This window comes from Sparus aurata, chromosome 2 (genome assembly GCF_900880675.1).
Source record: "Sparus aurata chromosome 2, fSpaAur1.1, whole genome shotgun sequence".
NCBI classification, from domain to species: Eukaryota; Metazoa; Chordata; class Actinopteri; order Spariformes; family Sparidae; genus Sparus; species Sparus aurata.
Genome location: NC_044188.1, coordinates 674,448 through 697,670, shown reverse-complemented (window position 1 = coordinate 697,670; position 23,223 = coordinate 674,448). Strand labels below are relative to the sequence as shown.

General features: G+C 42.4%; 2 protein-coding genes across 2 annotated transcripts in view; both read right to left on the bottom strand.

The window, feature by feature from the left end:
• LOC115570038 (transmembrane 4 L6 family member 5) overlaps positions 1–704 on the bottom strand; it is a 3,293-nt gene extending 2,589 nt beyond the window's left edge. Inside the window, exon 1 of the mRNA XM_030398278.1 lies at positions 1–704. This exon is cut by the window's left edge and continues 14 nt beyond it. Within this exon, the coding sequence (XP_030254138.1) occupies positions 1–46 (46 nt within the window). The 5' untranslated portion in view covers positions 47–704.
• Positions 705–2,750: 2,046 nt separating this feature from the next.
• Positions 2,751–23,223, bottom strand: part of rnf168 (ring finger protein 168) — a 28,999-nt gene continuing 8,526 nt past the window's right edge. Inside the window, exons 3-8 of the mRNA XM_030398239.1 lie at positions 14,786–14,996; positions 11,951–12,021; positions 11,717–11,872; positions 10,130–10,224; positions 8,985–9,042; positions 2,751–4,762 (exon numbers count right to left, since the gene is read on the bottom strand). Of these exons, the coding sequence (XP_030254099.1) occupies positions 4,178–4,762; positions 8,985–9,042; positions 10,130–10,224; positions 11,717–11,872; positions 11,951–12,021; positions 14,786–14,996 (1,176 nt within the window). The 3' untranslated portion in view covers positions 2,751–4,177. The remainder of the gene's footprint in view (positions 4,763–8,984; positions 9,043–10,129; positions 10,225–11,716; positions 11,873–11,950; positions 12,022–14,785; positions 14,997–23,223) is intronic.

Here is a 23,223-nt window from a genome sequence, read left to right as displayed (position 1 = left end):
TCAACAGACAGATGATCAACTTCAAGTCATTCTGAGGAACCAACATTTATAACTCCCAGGGACACGCCCACGGACAAATATGGAAACAGGAAGTACCCACGCTGACATTATTTTTAAATATCATGGACGGCATTTTTAACACGAGACGATGTAAAGAATGTAAATGTGTACGTGACTCACAGGACAGCCGGAGGTCAAAGGTCATTGATTATTACAATGAGCATCAGACAGGTTTGGGTTCTGGTCCAGGTCAGGACGTCAGTGAGTCCACTTGAGCTTTTCTCTATTTTCAGTTCTTCTTATTTTAGCTCGCCTGTGAGTCACAGGACAGCAAAGACTCATGGGAAACATCATCACCACCACAGGATGAGGCGTTCTGGTTGACCTGATTTCAGGTCTGAGTTCGTCTGATGGTCTCATGTGACAGGTGGTCTGGACCTGTTCCACCACACCAGAGTCTGAATCCACATCAAAACCCTGACCCACCTCAGGTGGTCTCTGTGGGTCATCAGGGGGAGGAGCTTTACTGCTTCAGTCAGTTGTTTGATTGGTTCAAACCATTTTGATTGACAGCTGCCAGCTGAAAGGACCAAAGGTTTGTGGTGCACGAACAGCTGAGAGGACGTTCTTCATCTGTCTCCTCCTCCTCTTCCTCATCATCATCACAGCTTCTTCTTCTTAATCATCATCATCATCAGAGCTTCTTCTTCATCATCATCATCATCATCAGAGCTTCTTCTTCATCATCATCATCAGAGCTTCTTCTTCATCATCATCATCATCATCAGAGCTTCTTCTTCATCATCATCACAGCTTCTTCTTCATCATCATCATCATCATCAGAGCTTCTTCATCATCATCATCATCATCATCATCATCAGAGCTTCTTCATCATCATCATCATCAGAGCTTCTTCTCATGTTGACGTCTCTTATTAATGATCATTCATTGATTAACTGAACCCATCAAAGATCATCTGTGAGTGAAGACGCTCCCCTCTGCAACACCTCTTCTCTCATAAACCATCAGCTTATGTTTCTGAACCAGGACCGTCAGGATCTGGATCAGGGCCCGTATTCACAAAGAATCTTCAGGCTAAAAGTAGCTCCTAACAGGCAAATTTAGGAGCAACTCCTAAAAATAATGGGCGTGTCAGTCGTAACTTTAGGACTCCTAATTTTTGAAAATAAGAGTTATTCACAAAACATTTTAAGCCTAAAAGTAGCAGCTAAGTGTGGGAGAGCTTAGAAGTAGTCCAGAGGACTCCTGACTCACTAAGACCTGGTCACAGCAGAATGTTCTGGAGACGCTAAATAACAGGGAATTATTAAAACGATGTCAGATGGACCGTGAAGGGACTGAAGTTGTGGTTGAGTTGGTGAGAGACGCAATAACGTCCCCAACCAACTGAAACAATCCAATAACGCCAGAGTTAAAATGTTTGGCAACACGCCGGTGTTTGACTACGGGGAAAATGAAGCTCTGCACACGGGACTAGTATTACCTGGAGACCTCAAGAGATTTAGAAATGATCCCACCACATCTGTGTTTCGTGCGGTGCATTCGCACATAAGACATCTAATCATCTTTCAAGGTCATTTTACGGGATTAAGATCACAGACGACCTCCGAAATTATTACAAATTACTGGAGGTCCCCAGGTTATACTAGTCCTGTGTGAATAGGGCTTTTGTCAATCGGAAAAAGTTGCATTCCATCAATACACAAATTGTCTTTGACGCATGTTACAATATACTGGACATTGTTGGGAAATGGCCCGGATCCTGAATTTTAATGGAGAGAGGTTTGACGCAGCTTTTCAAGCAAATGCCCCTTTTATTGACAATTCACGTTTTTCATCACAATCTTCTAATTTGTAATTTTTGTCTGAAGCGTTTTTGTTTTTTTGTTTTTGTTTGGGGGGGGGGGCACTTAATTTGCCTCATAAATACATTTCTTTATCCAATATCTTTTCATAGGCTTTGTCATGGGCTTGTAGGCAACTTCCTTATTTTCCCTTCATGCATTGCGTAGCCTAAATGACTTTTCAATGGGCTGCCCTGTCACTCAACAGCCAATCACCGTTGTCACCGCTTCTAAGTGCATCCTAATAAAATGACGTCATCCATAGCAACAGAGAGTTACTTCTAGTTTAGGAGTTCACCGTTTTCAGAACTAAAAGGTCTCAGCAGCTTTGTGAATTACTTTTAAGAAACGACTCCTACATAAAAACTTTAAGTCCCATTTAGGAGTCCTCCTAACGTTAAGATAAAAGTCTTTGTGAATACGGGCCCTGGTGTTTATCTCAGCTGGACCAACATCTCAGTAAATATTAGTTACAGATCAGACTGTCAACAGATAATCAGTATTAACGGCTTTGATCAGGCCATAACAAGCTGATCAGGACAGAAAGAATCGTCACTGATCACACAATGAAACCAGAAGAGGACTTTAAACATCCTGACTCAGCAGGTCCAAACACTTCATGTGATTCACCAGGAGACGTCAGACGGCCTCAGCTCCTTCAGGGTCACATGACCACAGCGACACCAGAGGCGTCACACTTCCTCTTTCCTCAGACCGCTGAGCTTTACCAACAGTCACTGATGAGAGAAAGAAAAACAAGTTCATGTTGTCATTTTTTCTGATTTCAGATCAGCCGACAGCTGATTCTGGAACCAGCTGATCAAACTCACGATTCAGTTCTGACCCCGGAAACTTTGACCAAAGTAAATTCATGGTTCAGACAGATGAGCCTGCAGTTGGATCTTTATTGACTCACTTTGGTTTATTGATAAATGAGCATCCTCAGGTAACATACCTGAGCTGAAACATTTATGATCTGAAGCCGAGAACTTTGTTCAAACGTCTGTTTAACATCTGAACCAGCCGTTTGTCTGATTTCATCTGAAAACATGAAGCAATAAAGAAAAAAACATTTGTTTCATATTTACTGTATCTGATTCTTTTCTTTGTCTGACGAAAGACCAGCTGAAGGACCTAAACTGTCATCAGCGCCCCCTTCAGGCAGGAGGGATCACAGCACTCACAGAACTCCACTCAAAATGAATCTGATAGATGTCAGCATGCTAACAGCGACATTCAGTTTCTGTTTGTTAACCACAATGTTGACAGAAAGAATAAATCAAGAGCCTGTCCGAGCTGTGAAATGAGCTGTTAGCAGCTCCTGTTTCCATGTGTCTGTTCCTAAGAAATGTCCCCGTTTGTTTGCGGGACAAATAAACAAAATCTGATTATGAATGTAATTGATTGATTACTTTGATATGGAACAAATCAAAAAAATATGGAGACCCCTTACTTCTAAACCATCTTTCTTTGATTCCGAAGAGGACTTACGAACATTTATTCTGGACAGACATCAAAAATAATGATGTCATCAGGACATCACATCACACTGAATCACATCAACATGATGAAAACTCAGGTATCATTACAGACATGATGTCAACATAACGGTTTCAATGCTCTCAGTCACATACGATCGATATCATCAATACTTGGACCTTAAAGTTTCTGAAGAACAAACTGATATAAACATCTTGCGTTGTCTGAGATAATCAACCGTCAATCTAATGACAATTTGTTACTGTTGAGGAGTTTTTACTCCCCCTCAGGTCCAGAGTCTTTACCAAATGAATATTACATACAGGACATGAACGCAGCATCAACATCCTGACCTTCAGCATAATGACAGCATGAAGGTGTCATGTGACACTAACTAACCGTCACAAGTAGCATGTTTACAGAGGAAAAAATTCTGGTTTATTAGTTTAACATTCAACATTCAGCTGCCACAAACTCTCATTTAGTTCACATCATAAGGCCAAAAGTATGTGGACACCTGTTCTGAAGGGAAATAATCACTGGGTTAGGTTTGTCTCTGAAACAGCTGATGAACCCACTGGAGAACCTGACGGACCGTGAAGAACCCGACTGACGGTGAAGAATATTCAAGAATGCAGTGTGGAGAAGGTTCAGCTGTCCACATATTTCTGTCTTGTCTCTCCACAGGATGAAGCTCTGTCGGCACTTTTCACTTTAAATTCTCTCAAAATAAAATAAACTACTTTTATTTTAAACAAAGAAGAAGAAATGATGACGACCTCTGACCTGAGCCCAGTGATGGTGGAGAGACACTGAGACAGTGCAGAGAGAGTTCATCTGTTCAGGCCTGAAAACATCTCAGTCAGAGTCGCCTGTTTACTGCCTCTGATGGAGGAGGCAGAGGAGGAGGAGGAGGAGGAGGAGGAGGAGGAAGAGGAGGAGAAAGAGGTCTTTGTAGTCTTTTTGAAAGCTCTACTGGGCGTGACAGCGCTCCTGCTGGCCTCCTCCCTCCCCGGGTGGTGCTGACGGAGCGGGTAAGCATCTGTGGATCCTTTCCGTCTGTCTGTGGCTCTCTGTCGCTCCTCCTGGTCCAACTCCTTCTGCAGGAGCAGAGCCAGCCTCCGGTCCTCGTCCTCCTGCTGCAGTCTGCTCAGCAGCTCCGCTTCCAACTCAGTATTCCCTTGCAGGAGGGAGGGGGAGGTGGACGGGGTGGAGGAGGAGGACATGGTGGTGGAGGAGGAGTGACAGACTTGTTTATGGACTGTCACCTCCTCTTCCTCAGGGCTCTTCCTCTTGGCCAACGATGAAGCTCCTCCGTCACTAGCGAGCCTGAAGGACACTGACGGAGCGGTCAGGTGGAGGTCTGCACTGTGATGCTCCAGGTGAGGGAGGGACCGGCCAGAGACCAGGATGTTCTCCTGAAACGGGAAGTCAGACAGGGTTCTAATACGTTCTACAGCCTTTCTAATGCTCCAACAAAAGTTCTATCATGATTTAACACGCGCTATAACGTTTTCTAACACAGTCTAACATGTTCTAACACAGTCTAATATGTTCTAACACATGTTCTAACACATGTTCTAACACATGTTCTAACACAGTCTAACATGTTCTAACACAGTCTAATATGTTCTAACACTTGTTCTAACACTTGTTCTAACACATGTTCTAACACAGTCTAATATGTTCTAACACAGTCTAACATGTTCTACCACATGTTCTAACACATGTTCTAACATGTTCTAACACATGTTCTAACATGTTCTAACACAGTCTAACATGTTCTAACACAGTCTAATATGTTCTAACACTTGTTCTAACACATGTTCTAACACAGTCTAATATGTTCTAACACAGTCTAACATGTTCTACCACATGTTCTAACACATGTTCTAACATGTTCTAACACATGTTCTAACACAGTCTAACATGTTCTAACACAGTCTAATATGTTCTAACATGTTCTAACACATGTTCTAACACATGTTCTAACACATGTTCTAACATGTTCTAACACAGTCTAACATGTTCTAACACAGTCTAATATGTTCTAACACTTGTTCTAACACATGTTCTAACACAGTCTAATATGTTCTAACACAGTCTAACATGTTCTACCACATGTTCTAACACATGTTCTAACATGTTCTAACACATGTTCTAACACAGTCTAATATGTTCTAACACATATTCTAACATGTTTTAACTGTCTAATATGTTCTAACATATGTTCTAACACATGTTATAACACAGTCTAATATGTTCTAACACAGTCTAATATGTTCTAACACTTGTTCTAACACAGTCTAATATGTTCTAACACTTGTTCTAACACAGTCTAATATGTTCTAACACTTGTTCTAACACAGTCTAATATGTTCTAACACTTGTTCTAACACAGTCTAATATGTTCTAACACTTGTTCTAACACATGTTCTAACACAGTCTAATATGTTCTAACACATATTCTAACATGTTTTAACAGTCTAATATGTTCTAACATATGTTCTAACACATGTTATAACACAGTCTAATATGTTATAACACTTGTTCTAACAGTCTAATATGTTCTAACAATGTTCTAACACATGTTCTAACAATGTTCTAACACATGTTCTAACACAGTCTAATATGTTCTAACACATGTTCTAACACATGTTCTAACACATGTTCTAACATGTTCTAACACAGTCTAACATGTTCTAACACAGTCTAATATGTTCTAACACTTGTTCTAACACTTGTTCTAACACATGTTCTAACACAGTCTAATATGTTCTAACACAGTCTAACATGTTCTACCACATGTTCTAACACATGTTCTAACATGTTCTAACACATGTTCTAACATGTTCTAACACAGTCTAACATGTTCTAACACAGTCTAATATGTTCTAACACTTGTTCTAACACATGTTCTAACACAGTCTAATATGTTCTAACACAGTCTAACATGTTCTACCACATGTTCTAACACATGTTCTAACATGTTCTAACACATGTTCTAACACAGTCTAACATGTTCTAACACAGTCTAATATGTTCTAACATGTTCTAACACATGTTCTAACACATGTTCTAACACATGTTCTAACATGTTCTAACACAGTCTAACATGTTCTAACACAGTCTAATATGTTCTAACACTTGTTCTAACACATGTTCTAACACAGTCTAATATGTTCTAACACAGTCTAACATGTTCTACCACATGTTCTAACACATGTTCTAACATGTTCTAACACATGTTCTAACACAGTCTAATATGTTCTAACACATATTCTAACATGTTTTAACTGTCTAATATGTTCTAACATATGTTCTAACACGTGTTATAACACAGTCTAATATGTTCTAACACAGTCTAATATGTTCTAACACTTGTTCTAACACAGTCTAATATGTTCTAACACTTGTTCTAACACAGTCTAATATGTTCTAACACTTGTTCTAACACAGTCTAATATGTTCTAACACTTGTTCTAACACAGTCTAATATGTTCTAACACTTGTTCTAACACATGTTCTAACACAGTCTAATATGTTCTAACACATATTCTAACATGTTTTAACAGTCTAATATGTTCTAACATATGTTCTAACACATGTTAGAACACAGTCTAATATGTTATAACACTTGTTCTAACAGTCTAATATGTTCTAACAATGTTCTAACACATGTTCTAACAATGTTCTAACACATGTTCTAACACAGTCTAATATGTTCTAACACTTGTTCTAACACAGTCTAATATGTTCTAACACTTGTTCTAACACAGTCTAATATGTTCTAACACTTGTTCTAACACAGTCTAATATGTTCTAACACTTGTTCTTACACAGTCTAATATGTTCTAACACTTGTTCTAACACATGTTCTAACACAGTCTAATATGTTCTAACACATATTCTAACATGTTTTAACAGTCTAATATGTTCTAACATATGTTCTAACACATGTTATAACACAGTCTAATATGTTCTAACACATATTCTAACATGTTTTAACAGTCTAATATGTTCTAACATATGTTCTAACACATGTTATAACACAGTCTAATATGTTCTAACATATGTTCTAACAGTCTAATATGTTCTAACACATGTTCTAAGATATGTTCTAACACATGTTCTAAGATATGTTCTAACACATGTTCTAAGATATGTTCTAACACATGTTCTAACACAGTCTAATATGTTCTTACACATGTTCTAACATATGTTCTAACACATGTTCAAACACAGTCTAATATGTTCTAACATATGTTCTAACAGTCTAATATGTTCTAACACATGTTCTAACAGTGTAAAATGTTCTAACACATGTTCTAAGATATGTTCTAACACATGTTCTAACACAGTCTAATATGTTCTTACACATGTTCTAACATATGTTCTAACACATGTTCAAACACAGTCTAATATGTTCTAACATATGTTCTAACAGTCTAATATGTTCTAACACATGTTCTAACAGTGTAAAATGTTCTAACACATGTTCTAAGATATGTTCTAACACATGTTCTAACACAGTCTAATATGTTCTTACACATGTTCTAACATATGTTCTAACACATGTTTTAACACAGTCCAATATGTTCTAACGTATGTTCTAACACAGTCTAACATGTTCTAACACATGTTCTAACACAGTCTAACATGTTCTAACGTATGTTCTAACAGTCTAACATGTTCTAACACATGTTCTAACACAGTCTAACATGTTCTAACGTATGTTCTAACAGTCTAACATGTTCTAACACATGTTCTAACACAGTCTAGTATGTTCTAACACATGTTCTAACACAGTCTAGTATGTTCTAACACATGTTCTAACGCATGTTCTAACACAGTCTAATATGTTCTAACACATATTCTAACACATGTTCTAACACAGTCTAACATGTTCTAACGTATGTTCTAACAGTCTAACATGTTCTAACACATGTTCTAACACAGTCTAGTATGTTCTAACACATGTTCTAACACAGTCTAATATGTTCTAACACATGTTCTAACGCATGTTCTAACACAGTCTAATATGTTCTATCACATATTTTAACACATATTCTAACACAGGTTCTAACACAGTCTAACATGTTCTAACACATGTTCTAACACAGTCTAACATGTTCTAACGTATGTTCTAACAGTCTAACATGTTCTAACACATGTTCTAACACAGTCTAGTATGTTCTAACACATGTTCTAACACAGTCTAGTATGTTCTAACACATGTTCTAACGCATGTTCTAACACAGTCTAATATGTTCTAACACATATTCTAACACATGTTCTAACACAGTCTAATATGTTCTAACACATGTTCTAACGCATGTTCTAACACAGTCTAATATGTTCTATCACATATTTTAACACATATTCTAACACAGGTTCTAACACAGTCTAACATGTTCTAACACATGTTCTAACACAGTCTAATATGTTCTACCACTTGTTCTAACACAGTCTAATATGTTCTAACACATGTTCTAAGATGTTCTAACACAGCCTAATATGTTCTAACACATGTTCTAAGATGTTCTAACACAGCCTAATATGTTCTAACACATGTTCTAAGATGTTCTAACACAGTCTAATATCTTCTAACACTGTTAGAATGCTGTTAGTCAAACTGACCTTGTTGGCTGTTAATTTGCAGGTGTTGCTACTGACGGACTGACGAGGAGACAAGAACCTGAAACACACAGGAACCATCATCATCACTCTGTGATCAAACTTGACCGTTTGTGTCTCAGCTGTGATCCTCTGATCATCATTATATAATAATGTGTCATCACAAGCTGATATTAATGATGTCTATTCGCACCACTCTGGACCAGTCAGTCAGTCAGTCACACCGGTGTTAGTGGATCAAGTCCAGTGTTTACCCTAGGATGGAGTTGTATCAGTGGAGGTGAGTGTTCGCATGCGTGCAAAGGCAAACACAAAGTGCACCCTGCCAGGAGGTTTCTATGTGTCTGCCGGCACCAGAGCGGCTCTTAAGGCTTAAGTACACAACAGTACGTTTGTGCACAGTAATGAGCAGGGAAATGTCTGTCTAACTTACACATGAGGTGTCTCAAGATTTAGGAAAATACACTTTTATTGAACCCAATAAAAGTGTAATCTTTAATACAATTATGGACAATAATATCACAAAGTATATATTTACAACCAACCATATACAGTAAAGGCACATAACACAAATACTAGAACAATCCAAAATGTCTGTTTTTCTGTGAAGTAGTCTGTCAGTAACTTGAGCTCGACAGCTTTCACACGTCACAGTGGCCCTCGCGCATAGTAATGCTGCGTTTGAGACAGTAGGAATTTTCCGACCACCTACTAGAAAAAGTACACTGGAACGCCACTCAGAGTCGGAGGCCTTACTTGTGAACTCGGCATAAATCCATCTACCCCGAATGATAATCCTGAATCCGTGATCAGTGTTGCTTGCTTCATGGTTTACATCTACTCGGTGCTTGTTAAAATCGTTGTGCTGACATTATCAAGTAAACTCAAAGTTTCTTGTTGCACCATCTCCAAACCTGCCGCTAACGTTACCTCCGTTGTGGCGTATGCTGAGAGACAGCACAGCTGATGACATAACATTAGTTTCTAAAGAGACAAGACTGAGCCCACTCTCCACCTCTCCTCTCTCATCGTAAAAAAAAAAAAGAAAAAGAAATCAGCAGCGGCGGTCTGGTGCTGAAATATGATGATGCATATAGGGGAAACACTGAAGTCTGGTCACACGACTCAAACGTTTGCAGTCGACCTACTTCTCAATCTGTCCGACCTCCTCCTTCTTCTTCTTTTTCTTGGCTGGAGTGGCGTCAGCAGGACGAGGGTTCTCCTGAGAGACCACGGGGGAGTTCTGATGGAGGGGAGGGGCAGAGGGGCAGGAGAGAGAGAGACAGGAGGGGGGGAGATAGAGACAGAGGGGCAGGAGAGAGAGAGACAGGAGAGGGGGAGATAGAGACAGAGGGGCAGGAGAGAGAGAGACAGGAGGGGGGAGATAGAGACAGAGGGGCAGGAGAGAGAGAGGACAGGAGGGGGGAGATAGAGACAGAGGGGCAGGAGAGAGAGAGACAGGAGAGGGGGAGATAGAGACAGAGGGGCAGGAGAGAGAGAGACAGGAGGGGGGAGATAGAGACAGAGGGGCAGGAGAGAGAGAGACAGGAGAGGGGGAGATAGAGACAGAGGGGCAGGAGAGAGAGAGACAGGAGGGGGGGAGATAGAGACAGAGGGGCAGGAGAGAGAGAGACAGGAGGGGGGGGAGATAGAGACAGAGGGGCAGGAGAGAGAGAGACAGGAGAGGGGGAGATAGAGACAGAGGGGCAGGAGAGAGAGAGACAGGAGAGGGGGAGATAGAGACAGAGGGGCAGGAGAGAGAGAGACAGGAGAGGGGGGAGATAGAGACAGAGGGGCAGGAGAGAGAGAGACAGGAGAGGGGGAGATAGAGACAGAGGGGCAGGAGAGAGAGAGACAGGAGGGGGGGGGAGATAGAGACAGAGGGGCAGGAGAGAGAGAGACAGGAGGGGGGGAGATAGAGACAGAGGGGCAGGAGAGAGAGAGACAGGAGGGGGGGAGATAGAGACAGAGGGGCAGGAGAGAGAGAGACAGGAGAGGGGGAGATAGAGACAGAGGGGCAGGAGAGAGAGAGACAGGAGGGGGGGGAGATAGAGGACAGAGGGGCAGGAGAGAGAGAGACAGGAGAGGGGGAGATAGAGACAGAGGGGCAGGAGAGAGAGAGACAGGAGAGGGGGAGATAGAGACAGAGGGGCAGGAGAGACAGAGGGGGGGAGAGAGAGACAGGAGGGCAGGGAGAGATAGAGACAGAGAGGGGGAGCAGACGAGGGCAGGAGAGAGAGAGACAGGAGGGGGGAGATAGAGACAGAGGGGCAGGAGAGAGAGAGACAGGAGAGGGGGAGATAGAGACAGAGGGGCAGGAGAGAGAGAGACAGGAGGGGGGGAGATAGGAGACAGAGGGGCAGGAGAGAGAGAGACAGGAGAGGGGAGATAGAGACAGAGGGGCAGGAGAGAGAGAGACAGGAGGGGGGAGATAAGATGGAGGAGTTGAACAGAGTGGCGATATCGCCCCCACAGGCTGCAGAGCTAATTACAGACTACATGAACAAACACCTTCCTGTTGACTTGTGGCTCACTGATGACATCACTGATGACATCACAACTGTTTGTTTACATTGAACAATAAAGTTGATCAGTTTGAACACTGAACATGTGAACAGTGTTTAGGTGAACTGAAGAGAATCCGTGTTGTATCAAAGCACCGTAAAATAAATGAACATAATTGAGACATTAGATAACTTTAATGTTCGGAATATTGATTACTGATCATCACTGACCAGCTGATCACTGAGCAGTCGAGCCAGCCTCTCATCTTCCTCCTTTCTCCTCCTCTCCTCCTGCAGCAGGTTCTCCTCCTCAGCCAGCAGCCTCTGGATGTACTCCTCACTGGCCCTCCGCTCCTCCTCCTCCAGCACCCGCTTCTCCTCCGTCAGCTGGCAATGACATCATCACCATCATCATCATCACCACCAGCATCATCATCACAATTAGAATGAAGAGACTGAACTTACTTTGGTCACCTGGTCCTCATATTCCTGCCTCAGCTCTCCTGGTTCACAGACTCTGGGAAAACCCAATGAGACTACACACAGACACACACACACAGACACACACACACACACACACACAGACACGTTACACAGAGAGTCAACAGATCAGCAGCGTGTCACTGAAGCTTCACCTCTGCACCACCTTTGTTTGTTCACACTTGTTGGGCCTCACCCCACGTGGCTCAAACAAAGTTAAGGCCTGTAGGTAAACTAAAAACTACTAGGGCCTTCTTAAACCTGAGGACTTCAAGAACAAAGGAACAGAACCAAGGCCCAAAAGTGTAACCCAAAACTGTAACTCACGGTATGACACAGCCCCAAAACTTTCACTCGGTCCCTATTGGCTGCGGACCATGAAACTCCGACAGAATGACCATGACTTCACTCAGAGTTTAAAGGTCAGGAGACCCCTCATCACGTCACATTCCCAGGATAACGTGATGCATTCAGTAGTTGCTGTAAGGGTGTAACTTTGAGAAACGTTTTTCACTTGGCTTGGCCTAGTCTTCAGTTCTTTCCTCGCTGGACGAGACAGAGACTGTTTTTGTTTTACTTTCGTTTTTGTTGGAATATTCGTCATTATTGTTTTGGATCCATAGAGGAACACTGCACAACCCAGTTGTCCCTCACTGCCTGCAGAAGGAAGAGATTATCTTCAGAAGGAACCACCGAGGTCCGGTCCTTCCATTTGATCGACCCCGCTGTGTGATCTCAGTCTGCCTTCATCAGCTGTCAGGACGCTGCAGCTGATGCCGCGCTCGAATCCAAAAAAGGTTGGAGTTTCGAATCAGACGGGACACATGCTAGTCACAACGAGCGACCCAAGTAAGAGGCTTCTGTTTGGGCAGAAACAGATAGAATATAGGGTGCTTTTGTTTTGTGTGAACGGATGCCGAGTCCTACGTATGGTTGACTGTACGCTAGGAGCTCATTCAGGCTGATGCACTCTGTGGACAGCTTGTATAGTTTTGCCGCCGTGTGTGATCACAATACGTCGTATTCCGGCTCAATCAGCGGACGACAAACGAACCTCGATTCGCTTGCTGGCCCCTGGTTGAGGGAGAGACGAGTGCTGTGCACCACACGGTCGTTGTGTTATTCTTTGTTGTTGGCAAAGCGCTCGCTTAGCTTCTACCTTCTTCTATGACTACCTTTTCAGAACCTTGGGTATTATCCCTCCAAATTCACCTCCCGTGTAATCAAAGTGCACGTGAATCCAAAGACGACGATCTTCTTTGTTCAAACTTTGCTTGCTCGCGTGGTGATCACCTTGGGTCGACACATTCACTGCCGATATCGATTCCCAACACACTGACCCAACAAACATCCTGGAAAGTGACAAAGACATGTTTTCTGCTCTTAATGACATCATCACCATCAGTAAACAGAGGACCCTGTCTAACTCTCACTAGCCTTATTCACACTGGCTTTTGGGTGCACCTATAGTTCACCAATTCCCCGCCTCCGTCTCATTGTGAACCTCTCGGAGGCGGCGAGGGGCAGAATTTCGCTCCGGCCCTGATCCGCCTCTGGAGGTAGTATCAGGGCCGTATTATTGGAGAACCGAACCAGTGTGAACGGATAAGCCGGCTTCGCGCATCGGGTGCTGAGGATTGGACTGTCGTTAACTACACAGGTCCTTCACTCAACTTAATACAGAGAAATGTCCCACAAAGCAATGTTACATGACCAAACAAAACTAACGTATTAACTGTAACTGTCTTTGGCAACTTATATGAGGAAAAAAATACAGCAGATATACGTGGAGAGGTGTCTGTCCTCCTGGCTGTTCTACCAACTCTTCGTCACATTTCTGCCCGAAAAACAGCTTCTGTCACCAGCAAAAATGTTTAACTCACTGAGTGTTTGTGATGAAAATAAATCAGCCCTCCCGACCAAGATTTCAGTGAACTTTCCCCCAGAAAACAGCCACCGTCCTGCGAGTGAGGGAGTCAGATTGACAGGGGGACAACCAGGGAAACACCTTGAAAAAACACTGACTCCATCAACATGACGTGTACCGTCACGCCTCTTTAGGAGCCGCAGCTTTCTGTGTGAATTCACGGCGGTTCGTCTTTAACAGAGAGCCACTTTGCTCTGTGTGAATCACCATCAGCGGAGAATTGGCGAACCGTAGTTGCAGCTTTTATACGTCTCCTCCTGTGTGAATGGGGCTACACCCAGAGAGGAAGGACAGACAGGAGGAAAGGCAGGAGGGCAGACTCTTTCCACAGAGTAATTCTGTATGTCTTCCTCATATAACAGGGTTCTCCCCAGACGGTGGAACAGCGGCGCTGCGCCGCTATACCGCTAGGTCAGCGCCGCTATACTCTGCGCGTGACTGTGACGAGCGTCCGTCCGTCCGTCCGTCCCCCAGTTGACGGCTAGGAGCTCCCGGCTGACGGCGATGAGCGTCCGTCCGTCCCCCGGCTGACGGAGTAGATGACCGTCTGTCCGTCCGTGTTTCCTTCCCCCCCCCAGACGGTGCGCCGCTACACTAATAATTTCTGGGGAGAACCCTGTATAAGATGCTGAATTCACGACCTGCTGCTGCCACATTAATGTAGTCGGATCTATATCGTCGTTCTGTGGGTGGAAGTGTTTGTCAGACCAACACACACGCACACACAGTCTCTCCCCTAACAACCAAACTGTCCCCCAGTCATCTCTGTAGCTTTCACACAGACAGCAAGGCGGAATAGTGGAGCAAGATTCAGTGATTAGGATCAGTAATCTTTGTACAACCAGTTTCCTCCCTGCAGATCATCATGGGATATCTGTGTGTGAGTGTTGTACCTCGTGTGTGCTGCTGGTCATCCTCACTGTCGTCGTCCTGTCCACTGACTCGTCTCTGACACAGCAGAGGGAAGCAGGTCTGAATCTGAGTCCAGAGCTGCTGGTTCACCAGCGTGTTCTTCCTGCTGTTCAGACGAGCCCACGTGGAGACTCTCTTCCTGCAAAGAGGACAGCAGAGCGTTGCTTTGTCCACCGACTCCAGGAAACACTCCTGAGAACACACACAATCACACAAATGATGACATCACCATTGTTGGGACCGTCCACATAGTTCTGACATCAAAGCGGCCTGCGTGTAGCCCACAGCCCAAAATGCAGACTCATCGCACTAACAAAGAAAAGTGCATCGACCCTAACGTCCAGTAGGTGGCGCCTGCTTGACACAAACCCACAGGTTTGACAAACTGCCCCTTGTTACCACACTGTTTTTCTAATCTCTTCCTTAAGTCTGGTGAAAGACTGGGAATACTGAGACCATTTAGAAAATCAGAAATCTCATCACAATCAGTCTGAGCTTCTGAGGTGTATAACTGGGTATAGAAGTCCCTGAATGCTTCAATAATTTGTGAGTGATCCGTAGTTGTACGGCCATTTGGTAACCGGATATTAGAAATATTTTGTTTAGCCTTTGAGCCTTTTAGTTGGTTGGCTAGTAATTTGTCTGATTTGTCTCCATATATGTAAAACATGGTTTTACTTTTTAAGAGTGATTGTTCAATTGAATGAGTGGTGAGTAGATCAAATTTAGTCTTGAGTTCCAACCGCTTTTTGTAAAGATCTGGAGACTTAGTCCGAGCATATTGTATATCGATCTCTTTGATTTGGTAGGCTAGGTCTGATCGCTCCTTAGAGGATTTTCCCCTCACCTGCGCAGTGTAAGATATTATCTGTCCCTGGAGATAAGCCTTGAGGGAATCCCATACAATTAGACTAGATATGTCTGAAGACATATTAGTAGTGAGAAAAAAGGCTATCTCCTTTTCCATGAATTTAACAAAATTATCGTCCGACAGCAAAGTTGAATTAAATCGCCACTGTCTGTCTCTTTGTGGCCGGCCAGGAAGGGACATAGTTAGGACCAGGCCAGCTGACAGTCTTGCCTGGGCCCAGGACAAGATGATATTAGATGGGCCGCCGCGCCCAAATCTCTCCTTTTCCTCTGCTCTTCCTATCCTCTGCTCTTCCTATCCTCTGCTCTTCCTATCCTCTGCTCTTCCTATCCTCTGCTCTTCCTATCCTCTGCTCTTCCTATCCTCTGCTCTGGCTGAAATTAAATGTGTGATCAGTCTCTGATCCATTTTGAACTAAATTTAAAACCTACACGAAGTATGAAAAAGTACAGAAAAATGCTGTCCCAGAATTACTTTAAAAAATAACTACATTTATTGCCATTTACAGAGCAGCTCAAACAATGAAGAATGGAGTGAGTGTGTGTGTGTGTGTGTGTGTCAGAGTTATTATAGTTTGAACATTTTCATTTGTTTTTATTTTAATTTAGTTTTTCAGTTTAGTTTTAATTAGTTTACAAGTGATTTAAGTAGTTTTAGTTTAGTTTTTATCTAGGAATTTAATTTTAGTTAACTATAATAACCCTCCACGCGCGCACACACACACACACACACACACAGTGTTCAAAATCAGGTCGAGCAGAACTGGATGAACTTGGACCGGGAACTGGTGACAAAGGCGTACAGAAGTGTGTGATTACGTGACTTCACTGGAGACTTTTAGAAGCTAACTGGTGTTTTTCTGATTTTGTGTGACACCTGCGCTTTCACACCGAGTGTGCCCAATCTGAGGGTCGTCTGGCAGATTATGCTGTCTAAATCTTTCCGGAAATGGCGAAGTGTACGCCGATAAATTCCGACCGCGCTGTTGGCAAAATGCCACTTAGGTTCCTGATACTTAAGACGGAAGAACACACGGAGCTGACTGTCAATCTCGGTTTCCTCCAAACATAAAAAGACGATGACGGAAGCGGCAAATGAACGTACATATTTAAGACCAAATTAAATGTAATTTAAGACCTATATGCAAAGTATGGACGTAATTAAGACTTTTTAAGGCCTAAAATTGAGATTGTCAAATGTAAGACTTTTTAAGACTCTGTTGAAACTCTGTCTCTCTCACCGGCAGCCTGACTCCTTCCCTCCTGCATCACTTTCTCTGTCACCTGACTGCAGCTGGGTCGCTCTCCTCTCTGACGGAGCTGCCAAACTCAACTGTTTCTGTCAAAGATAACGTGTTGTGTCGGGCTTTTATACAAGCTATTGGACGTTAACATTAGAGCTGGCCTGTTAGGTTATGTTGTACAATCAGTGGCCAAACTGTTTTTGTGTTGGGGGGGGGGGGGGGGGGGGGGGTTCTTGACCACTATTTCAAGGACAATTAGGAAGAAAACAAATAAGAAGCTTTTATGTAACTCAAATATTACATATTTTTTCCACAAATAGGCCTATTTAATTATTTTTATTTTTATTTATTTATTTATTTATTTTAATTATTCCATAATTTATTGAGGGCCCCCCCCCCCATACCCTGGGCCCGGGACAGCAGACCTGTTTGTCCCCCCCTATCGGCGGGCGTGGTTAGGACAACAGGAGCATGGTCAGAGGTGATAATGCTCTGATAAGCACAGGAATGAACCAGGGGAATCAGTTGATTGTCAATGAAAAAATAATCAATCCTGGAGTATGTGTGATGTACGTGTGAAAAAAAGGAGTATTCCCTGTCGCATGTGTGGAGAGAGCGCCACACATCGCAGACTCCATAGTCAGAGAGAAAAGCCTGAATGAAACGGGCTGATCTTCTCGCTGTGCTAGGGTTTGTAGAGGATCGGTCCAAAATCGGGTCAAGCCAACAGTTGAAGTTGCCACCGAGTATGAAAGAGTATGTATTAAGATCTAGGAGCAGGGAGAACACTCGTTCGAAAAATATTACGTCATCCACATTAGGAGCATAAACATTTACAAGTACGACTAGTGTGTTGTATAATTTGCCAGAGATGATCACATAACGGCCAAACTTGTCAGAGACAACATTATGCAGTTCAAATGAAACATTCTGACCGATAAGGATTGAAACTCCTCGGGCTTTGGCTTAAAACGAGGAGTGAAATCCCTGCCCAACCATCCTGAAAGCAGGCGGCTGGTGTCCGAACAGCGAATATGGGTTTCTTGTAGGAAGGCTATTTCTGTTTTGAGTTGTTTTAGATGTGAAAAGACCTTTTTTCTTTTAACAGGGTGGTTAAGACCCTTAACATTCCAACTCACCAGCTTCAAGTGTCCACTCATATCGTTTGACAAGGAATATTAGGATGTGAGAACAGTGGCCTAGGCAAAAAACTTAAGAGAGATTGGATGTGGCTAGTGTATAGTGCTAGTTTCAGAGGAAATAGTAGAGCTTTCTGGCAGTGACATATCCCCCCAACCCACCCTCCCCAACCAAGACAGCTGCTAGAAAAAAAAGCAGCAAGCTCTTCAGAACAAACATTACCCAGTGACCGATCTTCCTGTCTTACACTAAACTAACTACTACTCCCGTATCGCGAACATTTGTGGACTTGGCACCTCAAAAACAACATGTATAATTAAGAAGGGGAGAATCCCTTATCAAAATAAGACTTAGACACCCTGACATGAGCTCTGAGATGTGATTACAAATAACATAAAGCAAATATCCCTGCCCTTAACAATGTAAAGTTATAATTGTCAGCTAAAGTTATTGCAGAGCTTGCAGGTAAGATGGAAAAAACGTATTAGAGCTTGCCAAGTCAGATTAAATTGAATATTAATAATGCTGCCAAAAGAACCAGGCTGCAAGTGATGGGAGAATGGAAATAAATTCTGTCTCACTTTCACTGCCAATGCAAAATGAGAACGGCATGAGATTTCTTTGCAAACATGAATAAATATCAGCAATAGTTGTCTGACAAAGGGAGCGGAGTGAAGATACTCACGTACAAGCCGGAGGATTGAACATGTTCACCTACATAAACAAACCACACAAGCTAACATGCCTGCAGAATGGCAGGACCGCGAACGGTAGCGAGTTGTTGCACAGTCCCATTATGACGGTTTCAGAGACCTGCGGTGACTCTCGATGTACTTGTGCGCCTCGTCCACGGAACTGATCCATTTTCTGGCTCCACCACACAGTGTGAGACGGAGCCGGGCGGAGTAGAGAAGAGCCGGCCTCAGACCCAGTTTATAAAGTTCTGCCATTACTCCACTGTATTCTGCACGCTGGTTGTGAATTTCGGGGCTGTAGTCCTCCACAACCCGAACCGGCTGGCCGTGGTATTCAAGTTTCCCTCTCCGCCGTGCCTCTCTGAGGATAAGATCCTTCTTCTGGTACCGGTGCAGGCGGAGGATGACCGGCCGTGGTCACTGTCCGGGGGCCGGCTTGGATGCTAGAGAACGATGGGCTCTGTCGATTTCTGGTGGTGAGGGTAGTGTGTTATTCCCTAATATCTCCCACAGCAGCTTCGAAAAGAACTCAGTGGGAGATCCGCTTTCAATGGACTCCGGTAGACCCAGGATACGTATGTTCTGCCTCCTGCTTCGGCTCTCTAAGTCGGTAACTTTAGCCTTTAGCCGAGCATTATCGTCACGTAGAGTCGAGCAAATACTCTCGAGGTCCATAACTCGTTGACTGAGGTCCTCTTCAAGGGACGAGACACGTTGGCCATGGTCCTCCACTGCAACCCGCGTTTGGTCAAGTTCAGAGTCGAGCTGGCTGAATGAGGTTTTGAACTCGGTGGCTGACGCCTCACGATGTTCCTCGAGCAGCTTGGTGATAGCTTCCAAGGTTAGGCTAGCAATAGCATCGTCTTTTTTGCCCGACTTGCCTCCTTTCGCAGCCATTTCAGAAAAAACAGGGCTTGTTCAGGCGAAGCAAAAAGAGAGAAAATAAGAAAGGAAAACGGGATTCGTTTTGGCGTTAAAGTTGGAGGGCTGGAGCTGATGTTCCGGTGACATGGCGGCAGCTTGGAAATAGTTCCTCGCACACCCTCCCGTAATTCCTCAATAAAACTGGATTTATACTAACAAAAGAGAGAAAATACCCGTCGGCAAGGAGCGAGGAATGAATCTCCGCTTGGGTGGCGCCTATAAGGAGTTGGCTGAAATCAAATCCAGAGAGAAAATTAAGAAGGAGAAATCTGAAAAAAACGCAAAAGGCATGGCGGAAAAACGCGAGATTCAACAATTGTTTGGTGAGTTAAAAGACTCCCTAACTAAAGAATTTAAAGAACTGCGAGTTGAACTGAAGGAATTTCGCCAAGACACTGAACGAGATATCAAAACAATAATGCAGCAAACAGCAGACCTACGCAATAATCTGGATTTGATCGTAACCCGGGTGGACCAGCTGGAGACCAGAGTAAGCAGTCTGGATGACGGGGAGATAAACAATCAGAAAAGAGCAGAAACAATTACAACTCGGGTCAACGAATTAACTGAACAGATGGATTATTTGGAAAATAAATCCAGACAGAACAACGTCTGTATCTACAACGTTGCGGAAAAAAGTGAAGGCACTGATATGACGGCTTTCCTCGAGAAGCTGTTCAGAGAAGCCCTCGGAACTTCAGGAGAACTTCATTTCATGCGAGCGCATCGCACCTCCAAAGAGCGACAGGATTCTGCACGACCTATCATTGTTGCCCTCACTGATTTTGACTTGAAAAGAAAAGTGTTGCCAGCAGCCTGGAGTAAGAGAGAGGTGAATTTCAAGGACACACGGATTTTTTTCGACCATGACTTCACGTTTAAAGTAAGACAACAGAGACTGCTGTACAAAGACATCAGAGAGCAACTGAAGGCCCAGGAGATTAAGACACACATTCTGGCACCAGCAAAGTTGAAAATGTTCAACAAGGACGGGACAACTACAACGTATCCAAACCCTACAACGGCAATAAAAGAACTGAAGGAGAGAGGCTTATATCAAGCAGATAGAAGAAAATGAACTGTGGATTAACAAACTGGATTGCCCTTCCCATCTCTCTCCCACTCTTCTTCTCTCCCCCCTCCTCTTTTTTTTTTTTTTTTTTTTCTCATTACTATTTTTTTGTTAATTATCAAGCAAAACTGAATGTTGGAAGAGATAAGAAGAACATTTATGGCTAATAGTGCCATCATAGAGCACCGAAGGGACACTGCAATATTTGATGAACTGAATAAGGTATGAATGCAGTTGCAGGAAAAACTATTGGCTTTGAATAGCTTGTGGTAAAATTAATTTGCTTATTCGGCTAAAGAGGAAAATAGAGATATGAAAGAACAATTTTTGGTTAATCCCTGTATTGCTTGAGAGTATATGTAACTCTTCCTGTGTGTGTGTGTGTGTGTGTGTGTGTGTGTGTGTGTAGAGGAATGCATGGGGGGTGTATGTGAGTGAGTGTGTATAGATATAAATGAAAAGGACTAAAGCCACACTGGGCTTTAATATCTTCCTCTTGTGGGGAATATGGATACTAGATACAAATAGATAGAAATTAGGGGGGGTTAGGGGGGTTTTCTATTACAAGCTGACACAATAGGGTATGGTACATGCTTACATTGTTGGCTGACACCCTGATCCTAAAGATGTTTATAACAACAGTCACCGAGGGATATCACCTCTGCCTGGGGTGGTACAAATGGAACTCAACTTTTATGTTTTTGTGTTTACCTGTTCTCTTTTTTTCAATCATTTCTTTAAGTATTTTTCTCTTTTTTTTATTTTTTTGGTTTATACCTAACAACTGCATGCTCACTACACAGACGTGCAGGTCCATGTACATACATTCATGCACGCATATTCATGCATATTCACCTGGATACACATATATCTGCCGACACCACTCTGTAGGAGTACATCAGTTGGATAAAGTCAGACGAATACAAAGGATAGTCTGTCCAAGGATTTGTCAGCTGTTTCATGTGTGATTTAAAGGTAATATCTCTGAATGTCAATGGGATAAATAATGTCATAAAAAGGAGAAAGATTTTGTTGGAGATGGAGAAAGAAAAAGCGGACATAGTTTACTTGCAAGAAACTCACTTGGAAAAACAGGAACATGAAAAATTAAAGAAAATAACAAAGAGTCAGGTATATTACAGTACATATAACTCAAAACAAAGAGGAGTAGTAATAATAATTAAACCTCACGTAAGCTTTGAACTAGAAGACTGTTATACGGATAAGGAAGGAAAATATGTTTTAATAGTTGGTAAAATAGAAGGACTGGAAATTTCTTTTTTGAATACTTATTATCCACCTGACACAGGCCCTGAACTTATGGTACAGTTGATAGACTTATTAGTTACAAACACAAAGGGAGTGGTAATAATGGCAGGGGATTTAAACCTGGTGATGAATTCAAAACTAGATTCATCAAGTACCAAGGTACATAGAGCGGAGAAAAACGCCAGCCTACTGAGGAAAGCATGCTCTGAATTGGGACTTGTAGATATATGGAGAGAGCTAAATCCAGATAAAAAGGAATACACCTGTTACTCTGGGAGACATTCAATTTATAATAGGCTTGATTATTTCTTTATGTATAAACAAAATGTAACGCTAGTTAAAACATGCTACATTAACTCAATAAACATGTCCGATCATGCAGCCATCTCCCTGATAATATCATTACAAATTAGTAAGGGCAAGAGATTATGGAGATTTAATAATTCACTTTTGCAGGAACCAGAGTTTATAGAACGAATCAAAAAAGAATTAAAAGATTATGTGGAAATAAATGACACAGAGGACATAGATCCAATTATATTATGGGAAGGAGCTGAAGCAGTCTTGAGAGGATATATTATTTCATATTCCTCAACTAGAAAAAAAACAAGAAGAGCAGAAGAGAAACAGCTAATCGAGGATATAAAAAAAACGATAGAGAATAGACACAGTAAAACTAATAGCAAGGAAGATAAGCTACAACTAAAACAAAAACAGACACAATTAGAAAAAATACGTATGTTTGAGATTGAAAAGTTAATGACGTTTGCAAAGCAGGAAAGTTATGATGGTGGGCCAAAGTCCTTAAAAATACTGGCTTACAAACTTAAGAAACAAACAAAGAAAATGCATATTACAAATTTAAAACCAGAACAAGCTAGAAAAATAACTGACAAGGACCAGATTGTAGAAGAATTCGCTAGTTATTATGAAAAACTGTATAGGGCAGAGGCAAGTGCAGATTGCGAACAAATTCGGACATATTTAAGAAAACTGGAGCTACCAAAACTAAAACAAGTAAATAACAAAAAGTTAACGAAAGCAATAACGGCAGAAGAAGTACATAAGCAAATACAGGGGTTGAAAAATGGGAAATCTCCAGGTGACGATGGTTTTACAAATGAATTCTACAAAGCTTTTAAAGATCAATTAAGTCCGCTACTGATTAGAGCATACAGGTGTGCATTAGATACAAGAAAGTGGGC